The sequence below is a fragment of the Talpa europaea genome (assembly GCF_964194135.1).
Source record: "Talpa europaea genome assembly, chromosome: 2".
NCBI classification, from domain to species: domain Eukaryota; kingdom Metazoa; phylum Chordata; class Mammalia; order Eulipotyphla; family Talpidae; genus Talpa; species Talpa europaea.
The window spans coordinates 49076995-49089658 of NC_140068.1; the positions used below are offsets into that span (position 1 = coordinate 49076995).

Consider the following 12664-nt stretch of genomic DNA (forward strand, 5'->3'; position numbering starts at 1 on the left):
CTTTACCTTAAGTAGTTATTTGAAGCAACCCTCTTCATATGGTGATTTGAAGGTAGTTGTGGTTAAAAGCAGAGCTAGAGCCAGGTTTCTTAGGCTCCATGCTGACTGCCCATTACAAACTGTAACCTAGAGGAGGTGTTTAAACTGTGAATCTCACCCCTTCATCTATAACGGGATAATAATAATACTGTCTTCACAGGGTTGTTGTGAGAATTAAATTCAACATGCCATCAGTGTGCATAAAATAAAACAGGCCTAGGAGTTAAATGTTCAATAAATGTTTATTACTACTTGTATAATTATGGCACCATTGAATAATACCTTATAAAGAGATTCTTTTTGCTGAAAGTTCTGTGACAAAGTTTAAACTTACTTTAAACTTCTCAAATATAGTTCATATATAGTATTTCATTCTATTTATATGGAGTATTCTTAAGTATTACAGTAATTGTTCATTTAATTTTATGCTGCTTTAGAAAATTAATATATGTAATTTCCCATTCATCAGCTTTATATGCATTTAAAACACTTTTCAATGTATGGAAATAATTTCCACTTATAGGTTGGAATCAGAACTCTTCAAAAATGAAAATAAAGGCATAAAATGTACAAAATTATGGGGCTATTATAGCAGGATTTCCTACCAAGAGCATTGTGAATTAATTAGTTAATTAAATCCATTAAGTAGCATAGTAAATTTAAAATAATTAATACGAAAAATCTTTAATAGCTCATTCTGTAGCCCATTGATATTGGTATCATTAAGAATCAGCCAGGCCTGCCCGGGGGCGCAGCGGTTGAGCGCTGGGTTGCGAAGCTGCCCGCAGCCTCTGCAGCCCCGGTTCAATCCCCAGCTGCTCCCCAGCCACCGGAGGAGGGTCCTGCATGGCGTGCAGACCTCTCCTGCCGCCCGCTGCTCCCCTCAGCAGTGTACTTCGGTCCTGCTGCCTGCTCTGCTCCCCGCTCTGGCTCTGGTGAATTCTCTCACTCTCCCGCGCTTCTGACTGTACCCAGTGCTTGTATAAATAAATAAATAAATCTTTGGGGGGGGGGAATCAGCCAAGCTAAAAAAAACAAATACAGTGAAAATGGTATTTAACTAGTGGACACAGCAAAGAGTTACACGTTATTGTTTAGGCTTCATATAATTAACTCACATGTGACCATTTAATCATATATAAATATACTTACATATTAACTGTATAATGAATCATTTTGTGTGGTTGTTTTGAGACTTCAAAGGGGCAATAAGAGAATATGTTAAGAGGAATATTGGTAAAGTTTGGAAACTACTATCTTTAATATTTTTATTTCCCATTAGTGTATCAATAAGATGTTCTAAAGTTTTTTTCCAATTTAATTTTTTTCCCCTTCAGTCTACAGAGGTATTATACAGAAGTATATTTTAAGAAATTAACACTTATTATAAGGAAATGTTTTAAGTTTGTTTAACATCTGTGCCAGATGTGGTTTATTTAGTTATTTTTGTAAAGAAAAGTGTTCATAACTTTCATTATTCTTTTGTATGGTGCATCTTTTATTGAGCGCTTAGACAATTGATAAGCATTATTCAGTGGCATATGGTCTCAGCCTAACGTGCTTTGAAAAGAGTACAGGGTTCTGATAATGAGGATTCTGTGAAAATGGGAAAACCAGCACAGCAGATATGCTTTGAGAAAGTATGAGTTTTTAGCATCTTGAAACAATACATCACACTCAAAGAGACAGAACTGGGCTGCACAATCTGTTAGCTCATTCTTGTCCAATCTGGTCTCCTCTTTTCTTTTGGAGCCAGCATTGTCATCAACTCACTGAATTATATTCTGACTGGAATGTATTTCAAGCACAGAGTAATGTATCTACTTAAATGGAATCCTATCTTTCTACAAAAGCTTTTTGAGTATAATAAATTTAAAATATAAAAAAAAAAATCTATTAAGTTAAAATAATTGGTTCAACAGTTTACATATGTGCCTGCTCCTCCCCCACTACCCTAGAATAATACCATTACTTAAGAGGACCAAAGATCTGTTTTTATTTTATTTACAATATCAAATATTTCTTTTGGTTTAACTATCAGGTAGCTAAACATATTTCAATGACTGTTTGTTGGAAAGATACATGTGCATTAAAATAAATGTTAGCTGAAAAATGAACTGTGAAATTAAAACTTCCTCTATCAAAGTATTTTAATTATAATTACTGTTCTTTTTAAAATTATATAGCACCCTTTCTTAACAAAAATTGCCTCAGTGTCCAAAGGCATCCATTGTATGTAGTTTTCTCTTAGCCTCCTAGAATGGATGCTAGCAATCTTTGGAAAACTTAAGATGGTAATTCAGAATTTTTTGTAGAACTTAGTTCTCTCATGGAAGCAAGGTTGAAAAAGGCTACTTAACAGTATTCAAGTTCACGGAATCTTTAAATTTGAAATTTACCTGATTGTGTTAATGAATTGTGTATTACATCAAAACTATATTATTTTATGTAAAAAATTAAATGTGAAAATTTTTGTAAAGTTGTCAGCACAATGTCTGAAAAGTACTCAACAAATAATTTCTGTTATCATGCCTTAAGCTTTCATTTTCCTAATTCCTAAAGATGTCCACTTGTATTATGATTTTTAATGAAGATGAAGATTATTTTTATTTTAAGCAGTAAAATAACATATAGTAATAAATATAACAGTAATAACATATAAAATTTAATCAAAATTACATTTTCAAATTTAAACAGGCTGTTCTAGTAGCATTTTATTTGATGATTGAGTAATGTTTCTATAAATTTCACTTTTTTATTGTGGTCAAATAACGCAGAACTCATCCACAGTAACCATGTAATAAATGAAGTTGCTTTTTTTGTAATTGTTCTCATGAGGATTTTAGGTCTTTGCCTGTTCAGATAGGCAGATAGTTCTTTTTAATGCATTGATTTATGTGAAAGTGGGGGCAGGGAGAATGAACAACAGCTACCCTTCCATAATGGAAAAGGAAAGGATACTAATGCTTAACTACACCTCCTGACATCGTATTCTTTAGTTTTCCTATGGTAAATGGTACATTGCTTTTTGGATATGGTTTGCATTGCCCTGAAACTCTAAGAGTTTTACAAGTAACAAAAATACGCTGTGAAATTAAAAAAGAAAACCCCTGAAACTCATTGTCAGAGCAAAAAATAACAGTGACTTAATTCTTGATAGTGTAAATTAAAAATATTTTATTCAGTGTACTATTAAACAAAAAAATGGCCAACATAATTTATGAAATAAGCAAGTGCCTTTCTTGATAGTATGCATTTGTTAGCTTACTTATAGTAAGCTAAGTTATGCATAAGTTAGCTTACTTATCCTATGCTAATTTAAAAGGTAAAGTGGATTTATGTTAACATATTCCATATTCTTGCTTATAAAGTAAATAATGCACTAACCTCAGGTGACCATACTGTGACTGTAGTACAGAATTAACTGTTTATTAAATGCATTCTGTTCAGGGAAAGTTGAACAATATTTCTGATATGTATTTCATTAAAAGATTACCTAGTCCAGGCAGTGCTTTTTGTACATTAAAATTGTTACATAATCAAATTTAATCTTTCCATTTTTTTATTATTGGTGTGAAACATCTTGTTTCCAAAGCTTAGAAAATTTTCCAAAAATTAAAAACAAAATGAATAATAATGAAAACAATTGGAGTGCTTCATTATATGGGTGTTTGTCTTAAGCATTTTTTACTATACTGCAACAGCCAAGCTAAGCTTTCTACAGGATAGAGATTTCTGAGCTACTTATTATTTTATGTGTAGCCAGCAAAGTGTGTTGCAGGTATACTTGAGTATATTAAAGGTAATAGTGAAATGGGAAAAGGAAATGAAGTCTGAAGACAATACCAGGTTTTCAGTCTGCAGATATATATGCATACCTATTTCCCAGTACCTCCTCCACTATTGTTTTCTGTTCACATGTGGTAATAAAGTTACAGCCATAGCTAAAGAAGGTCCTTCTTTTAAGCATTCTTTATTCTCAAGCCACTTGATATCAGCATTACTCCCTGCACGGACTTGCCCAGAAAGAACTTCACCAAGCTGCATCTTGTGTCATCCTGTATTTTAATAAACAGTAGAGATCTTCATTAAATAGAAGGAGATTGGACTTTCTATTTAATTCTTTACAAGGAGTACCAGTTCGTAAAAACAAGATTTGCTGGTTTCTTGCCATAAATTCAAATAATTTCCATGTCCAATAGAAAATGATCAGTATTCAGAGAGCATTTAGAGAGTATTTTTAAAAAATTGAATTTCAGAAACTACTTAGACATATCAAACTGAGTGAGCTAAAATGAGACTGGAAATAAAATCTATTATAAAATTCAACGCTGGTATATATAAAAGTTATTTAAAAATAGGTGAGGTATTTAATCAATATTTCTAGAATAACTGGTTATTTAGAAAAAATAAATTTATATTTCTATCATACTACTATGAAATAATTACAGATTAATTATTTAAATAAAAATAAAAGTACAACAGAAATTGAAGTAATAATAATAAGTAAATACATACTTGATCCTCAAGAGGAAGAAATGTTTTTTAAGCAACAAAGCACAGGGGGCGAATTTAAAAATTTAATTCCATAAAGTAAAAAAACATTTATATATACATGAAATGCAAATAGAAAACTGGATGAAAGTATTATAACATGATGGAAAGGCATTGATATCCTTAATACATACCCAGAAAAGTCAGTAAATATGAAAAGCATTTAGCTGCATTATTGAGCAAAGAAGTGAAAAGCAAACAAAAATATATTTTTTTTTTTAACTGAAGAAACTAAGGTTTAGAGAGGATATATGACTTCCTCTGAGACGGAGTTTAGTAAGAAAGCCTAAATTTGAATGATTCTTGCTATCTGATGGGATTATGAATGATTTTTAAAATTTTTAACACTGACCCAAAAAGATAGAAGTCTTTTTGACCCAGCAGATAAACACAGACACTGAAATACTTTAGGCAACATTACATCCCTTTTAATAATTGTTACTTATTAAGGTAACATTCCATTGATTCACAGGTATTTTTCCTTGTTGCAGTTAAACTTTTCTTCACTTAGAATATGCATAGTCACTAAATATTCTTTTCATTTTATTTCATTATAATCATAACAGTAGATGGGGCCTGTATTTTTATGCTCATAATATACTAAGAAGCAAAAAAAAAAAAATCAAATACAGTCTTCATATGAACAATTTTAAACTAATGCATCTACATCTTGTAATTGATTTTCTATTTGCAGATGGAGAACATCATTGGAACACTAAGAGATTCCAACCTAAAGCTGACACTTGCTTTTGGAATAGGAATGCACCATGCTGGACTTCATGAAAGGGACCGAAAAACAGTAGAGGAATTATTTGTAAACTGTAAAGTTCAGGTATTCTTTTTCCCCTTCTCATTATCTTTGCTTTTTTTTTTTTTAATTGATCTAACATTGGTTTACAACTCTATAAATGATTTAAGGGTATAAGTTCACACCCTTCAGGTATATGTCATAATAGCACAGCAATCACCAAGGCACTGAAAGTTCTCCACCATAGTCCATTGTGCCTCCTCCTCATTTTATTCTCCTCTTCATCTGTCCCCCTCTAGTAGCCTCAATTCTACAGTCAGATTTCTAGAGTTTGCTATTGGTTTGGCTGTATCTGACCCTTTGTTTTGGTTTTCCATATCCCACATTTAAGTGACACCATTCAGTATTTGTATCTCCTGGTGACTCATTTAACTTAGCATGATCCCCTCTAGTTCCATCCATGTTGTCATAAAAGTCAAGAGTATATCTCTTTTTATAGCTGAGTAGAGTTCCATTGTGTATATATGCCTCATCTTCCTAATTCATTCAACTGTCTTTGGGCATTTAGGTTGTTTCCATAGGTTGGCTATTACAAATAGTGCAGACATGAAAAGTAGTGCATGTAACCCTTCAAATTAGTGGTTTTGCACTCTTTGGGTAGATGTCTAAGAGTGGAACTGCTGGTTCATGTGGTAGATCTATTTTTAATATCTCTTTTTTTTAAAGATTTTATTTATTTATTTATACAAGCACTGGGCACAGTCAGAAGCACAGGAGGGTGAGAGAATTAACAGAGCCAGAGTGGGGAGCAGAACAGGCAGATGATGAAATACACTGCTGAGGGGAGCAGCAGGCGCGACAGAAGAGGTCTGTCACACCATGTGGGACCCTCACCGGTTTGCAGCCCAGGGCTCAACAGCTGCGCCACCAGGGGAGACCCTATTTTTAATATCTTGAGAAATCTCTATACTGTTTTCCATATGGACTGGACCAGTCTATATTCACACCAACATTGTATGAGAGTTCTTTTTCACCACATTCTTGAAAATATTTGTTGTTTGTAGTCTTTTTGATATGGCCCTTTCTGACAAGTATGACATGGTAGCTCATTGTGGTTTTGATTTGCGTTTCCCTGATGATAATGATGAGCATTTTTTTCATTATTTTATTTTATATATTTTTTACATCATTTTTCATTTTTGTACAATGTATGGTTGATCTTGGTTATAGTCCCTGTGAAATTCCCAGAACCCATTCACCCATGTACTATCACATAGTCCCTTGTGCTCCTCACACCACCTTTTTGATCCTACTCTCTTCTCCCCCACTGCAGAATGTCTCTGGTTTATAGTTGCCTGTTGATTTTGATTTTTACTTTATATAATTACTTTTTTTCCCCCATGTGCCTGCTAGCCATCTGTATGTCTTCTCTGGAGAAGTGTCTTTTTAGCTCTTCCTACTCTTTTTTTTTTTTTTTTTTTTTTTATAGAGGCATGTTTTATTTATTTATTTGTTTGTTTTGTTTTTGTTTATACATGCACTGGGTACAGTCAGAAGCGCGGGAGGGTGAGAGAATTCACCAGAGCCAGAGCGGGGAGCAGAGCAGGCAGAAGGACCGAAGTACACTGCTGAGGGGAGCAGCGGGCGGCAGGAGAGGTCTGCGCGCCATGTGGGACCCTCCTCTGGTGGCGGGGGAGCAGCCGGGGATCGAACCGGTGCCGCAGAGGCTGCGGGCATTCGCAACCCAGCACTCAACCGCTACGCCACCGGGGAGGCCCCTCTTCCTACTCATTTTTTGATTGGGTTCATTGTTTTCTTTTCATTGAATTATATCAGTTATTTGTAGATACTGGATACTAGCCCCTTGTTCAGATGTATGATGTGGAAATATTTTCTCCCAGAGTGTCTTTGTTTTAATTAAAATTTTTCCACTGTACAGAAGCTTTATAGTTTAGTGTAGTCCTAACTATTTATATTGTCTCTTGTTTTTCTTGATTCCATGAACAGATACTTCAATGTAACTTGAAAGTTCCTTCATCTAAATAGAAGATATTATCTTTTATTTTTTTAGGTTCTAATTGCTACAAGCACATTAGCCTGGGGTGTAAACTTTCCAGCTCATTTAGTAATTATTAAAGGAACAGAATATTATGATGGAAAAACAAGACGTTATGTGGATTTTCCCATTACAGGTTATTTTTTTTTAATTTTATAGATATAGTACTATTCTACTTTAACCTTAAAATTTGAATTAGGATGGATTAAATTGTAGAGAATTGGTCATATTTAAAATATAATAAATGAATTATACATTTTGTTTCTAGTGTAACATTATTCAGTATATTGAACTGTTTTATTTGCTTTTACTTTCTTTATTAATAAACATCAGAAGCATAACTAATGGCTTCACATTCATAAATTGATAAAATTACTAGTTTATAGCCATTAGTGATTTAAAAACTTATAATTAAATATTATATTTAATTTTAAGCCTGTCTCACTAAAAATGATACTTCCATGGGACATCTAGAACCAAAGCCCTTGTTGCTGCTTGAGTCTATTAACATATTAAAAGTATTTCCAGTGGGCTCTAAAGAGAAATATAATCAATATGTATTTCCACTCAATGACTGCATGTTATAATTATGTCATTTCTAAATCATTACTTGGAAGTTCCTGCAGTATAAGAGAAATGAGTGGGAGGGAGGAAATAAATGGCCCATTATTTGTCAGGAAAAATAATCAAATGACTCTGCTGAAGAGATTTTCCTGTATGTGTATTGCTTTTTCTAACTTAATTAAAATAGTAATAATTTTTATTTTTTTTTTTTTTTTTTTTAATAAATTTTATTGTTATATTCCCCATACAATTGCAGCCCCCCATTCTGACCCCAATCCCTCCCCTCCCGCCCCCGCCCCCCTAAAAGTGTCTCTGGTTCATAGTTTTTTGTTGATTTTGATTTTCACTTTCTTATAGTTATTCATTTTCCTGGTCCATTATTTAAGTTTTCTAGATTCCTGCTATGAGTGAGACCATCCGGTATTTTTCTTTTTCTTTTTGGCTTATTTCGCTGAGCATGATCCCTTCCAGCGCCATCCATGTTGCAGCAAATTGCATGTGTTTATCTTTTTTGAATGCTGAGTAATATTCCATGGTATATATGTACCACATCTTCTTGATCCAGTCATCTATAAAATAGTAATAATTTTTAAACAGTATTCTTAAGCATTTAACTAAAGGAAGCTTTCATCTCTGTTATTTTTACAGTCAGAGAATCTATTTTTTAATCATAGTGAATGAATTGATCATTTAGTTTTTAGGGAACTCAATAGTAGCCATCACAGATAGTATACTTGCTCATAAATTTTCTATTCAATTGTTACTTTGTTGCAGTGTAGAAACATACCATAATGTGCCATCCTGCAGAATCCTGCTTCTCTTTTTTTACAGATGTACTCCAGATGATGGGGCGTGCTGGGAGGCCTCAGTTTGATGACCAAGGCAAAGCTGTAATTCTGGTTCATGACATAAAGAAAGACTTTTACAAAAAATTTCTTTATGAACCTTTCCCTGTAGAATCAAGGTAACTTGTGCTATGAATTAATTTAAATGAATCCATTAATTAAAAAATTAATATTTGTGTTTCCATTTCATTTAGATAAAAACCAGTAAATTTTGTAGTTTAAAAGTTACTTGAAGTGAAATTGAATATTATCATTGCTATAAGACAACATACAATTAAAATTTCACTAAAAAACTTTTTTTTAAGAAGCAATTTTAGTACAATGTCAGTCTCATTGATTCCGGAGCCAGACAACTTCGATTTGGAGCCAGACAACTTCGATTTACATGATATCTTCACCATTTACATGCTTGGTACCAAGCAACTTACTTAAATCCTCCATGCTTCAGTATATTAATCTATGAAATAGACAGCAGCAGTGATAGCTATTTCATATAAAGTACTTGTAATGATCAAATGTTTAAGGCCTGGTACAGTGATAAGCACATAGTAAACATTTAATAATTAGTTTGGTGTGTATTGTAGTAACTACTGCTCCTTTAACAAATTCTTTTCTCCTTTTCTCAGCTGAAAATAACTATTTGCCCTCACTTACACATTTTTCATTGAAAACATTTATCGTTTGCTACTTTTTATCACAGACTTTGACTATACTCTTTCCTTTACCATATCCTAACTGCAAAGGACAAGACATTTTTCTTTTCTGCTCCCCACTCTGTCTCTGGTGAACCATCTCATCCCCCGCATCTCTATTCTACATACTCGTTCTTCTACACAAAAATAAGAAATTTTAAAAACTGTTTTTTAATATAAATATTAAAATTTCCAAATAAATATTAAATGTTCCATGTCTCATCATTTACTTATTAACCTTTTCATGTGTTGATCATTATTTCCTTTTTTTATAACATAAGAATCTAAAATGAAGAGTTTGTTATGCCAGTTTTTCAACACACTTGATCATTGTTGTACACTCTGCAACTTCTAGTCCAATTATATCTTATGTGGTTGGAGAGTTAATATTATTGGGTTGAATGAAAGTTACAGCTTTGTTCTATTGTGAAGGGCTGTCATCCCTTTATTGCCAGCTCTCCTTCTGCTTCAGTATTATCCCATACTTACACCAATACACTATAAGTATATCTTCCCTGCTCTCAAAGATATCTTCTGTTGTCTGCTTTTATTTTGATTCTCACCTTTCCTCCTAAAACGTACTAGCTCCTTTCCTGTCGACCGGTATTTATTCCATTCTAACAATTATTTTCCAAAAAATTAAATATAGATTATACTGTACAAAACACATTTGTTGCCTGAAACATAAAATGAATCTACTGTGTAAGATAAAGTGTGTTTCATTTCATGTTCATTTATGTTTTCTCTATCTTTGTTACTATATAGCCTTTTGGGAGTACTCTCTGATCATTTAAATGCAGAGATTGCTGGTGGCACAATAACATCTAAGCAAGATGCAATGGATTATATCACCTGGACTTACTTTTTCCGACGTCTTATCATGAACCCCAGGTAAGTAAGCACAGGGCAACATTTATCTTTCTGCTTTGCCCTGAAAGAAAATATGTTTGAAAGTAGCAAACTCTAATGTCTAAATTCTCTCAGTCTCTGTCGCTATTTCTCTATCTCTCTCTCCCCCTGCCCCCATCTATCTCTGTCTTCTTCTGTCTACTCCCCTTGTAATTTTTTTTAATTTCATTTAAAAATCTGTAATATCAGGGGCCTCCCCTGTGGCACAGCAGTTGAGCGCTGGGTTGCGAAGCTGCCCGCGGCCTCTGCAGCGCCGGTTCGATTCCCGGCTGCTCCCCGGTCACCAGAGGAGGGTCCCGCATGGCGCGCAGACCTCTCCTGCCGCCCGCTGCTCCCCTCAGCAGTGTACCTCGGGCCTTCTGCCTGCTCTGCTCCCCGTTCTGGTGAATTCTCTCACCCTCCCGCGCTTCTGACTGTACCCAGTGCTTAAATAAATAAATAAATAAATAAATAAATAAATAAATAAATAAATAAATCTTAAAAAATATAAAATAAAAATCTGTAATATCAGATATATAATAAAACTGAGAACATTGGACATTCCAGTTGCATGAATTTTCTCAGAGAATTAGATGATCACAATATATTGTAATATTAGAAAATAATTGTGTGTATTTATTATTTATTTTAATTAGAACTTACATTAGGAGTTATCGCTATAGTTAGGGAGAGAAGATACCTCCAGTCATTAAGAAATGTACTAAATTAGGGGCCTCCCTGGTGGTGCAGAGGTTAAAGTCAGCACTATTAAGCTATCAACAGCTACTGCGGCATTAATTCGGTCCCCAGACAGGGAGCTGACCCACATGGCGCAGCAGTCCTCTCCTGTCTCGCCCCCTCAGCAGAGTATTTCAGTAGATCTGCCTGTTCTGCTCCCCTTTCTGACTCTGGTGTATTCTCTCACCCCCCCTCCCCCCACACACACACACAAACACACCTCCGGCCTATACCCCTGCTCTTGTATGCATAAATAAATAAAATAAATCTTGTTTTTTAAAAAAAGAAATGTACTAAATTACTCAGTACTGATGACTTGAGTGTAGTTGAAATTCAGAGGATGAGGATTATGAAGTTGTAGGGGAAGAATTTTTGAGTTATCTGTAAAACACTTGCATAAAGAGCTGAAATTGCAGGAATTCTGAAGGAGTCTTTTAGTATAAGCACTACAGGTAGGTCATCATTTAGCACCTGTTTGTCAGATGTTATACTAGACACTGAGACTTAAAGATAAGTGTATGTCATTCCCTGTCTCCGAAAGCTGATCTTTTAGTGTGGATATAAGGCATATAAATCATTACAGTATAAATCATTAGTGCTCTAATAATCTATATTTAAACTATGAGAGTGAAACTTTTACAGAAGAGGTTATATTTCAACCAGATCTTGAATCTCGATCAGTGAAAGGTGGAAGGCACAAAATTACTATATGGGCAGACACCCTTGGAACTTGAATGTTTAGAAAATGGCAAGAAGTTTGATGTAGCTGGAACTTACAGAGTATGGAGAAGAAAGATTATCTTGACCAGAAAGTACATCAAACAGCAAAGAGTAGGGGAAATGTTTGCCAAGCTAACGAGTTGGCATTGATCCTGATGACTGTGGTACAGTACCATTGGAAGATTTTAAACATAGTTTAACATCAGCGAATTAGGTTTTGTTTGCCTTGATACTCATAGCACTAGGGTAGGTAATGACTTAGAATGGGGAAACATTTATAGCAGGAAGACAAGTTAAGAAGCTTCACAATAATATGGGAAGGATAAATAGGACAAACAGATGCAGAGGGAAAGAAAGATGCCAAATATGAGGGACATTCCTGAGATGAGCAAGAGGGAATGTTAAACCACTATAGAGTCCTGAATACATAGCTCACAATGATATTATTGCTAAATCATGCTTGTTGCTACCATAAGAATTTTATTTCTTTCAGCCAGTAGTTCCACTTACATGGATGGGAGTTTGAGAATATGGTGCCACTTTTTGCTCAGGGTGTCCTCATCTGTTCCTTCCTCTGGATTTGGTACAAAATATCATCTGGGAGCAAGATAGCAATCAGGCACTGAAAATTTATCAGTAAATAGATCAGAGGATTAGAAATGTGGAATGGTATACTAGGATAGACATTGCATATACTTTAGTCCAACTTTCTTGTTTGATATTGAGAATTAGAGGCTGGAAACTTAAAATGACTAACTCTAGATCCCATAACTACTCTGTGATAAAGTCAAGCTTTAGAAACCTTACTTTTCTGGCTCAC

At 34.2% G+C, this 12664-nt stretch overlaps 1 protein-coding gene across 1 annotated transcript in view; it reads left to right on the forward strand.

Annotated features, from left to right (window-relative positions):
- The window catches only part of ASCC3 (activating signal cointegrator 1 complex subunit 3), a gene marked incomplete at its 5' end in the record, with an annotated part of 257934 nt that overhangs the window by 169478 nt on the left and 75792 nt on the right, over positions 1 to 12664 (forward strand). Inside the window, 4 exons of the mRNA XM_084227788.1 lie at positions 5288 to 5425; positions 7413 to 7533; positions 8793 to 8925; positions 10264 to 10389. Coding sequence (XP_084083914.1) covers positions 5288 to 5425; positions 7413 to 7533; positions 8793 to 8925; positions 10264 to 10389 — 518 coding nt within the window. The remainder of the gene's footprint in view (positions 1 to 5287; positions 5426 to 7412; positions 7534 to 8792; positions 8926 to 10263; positions 10390 to 12664) is intronic.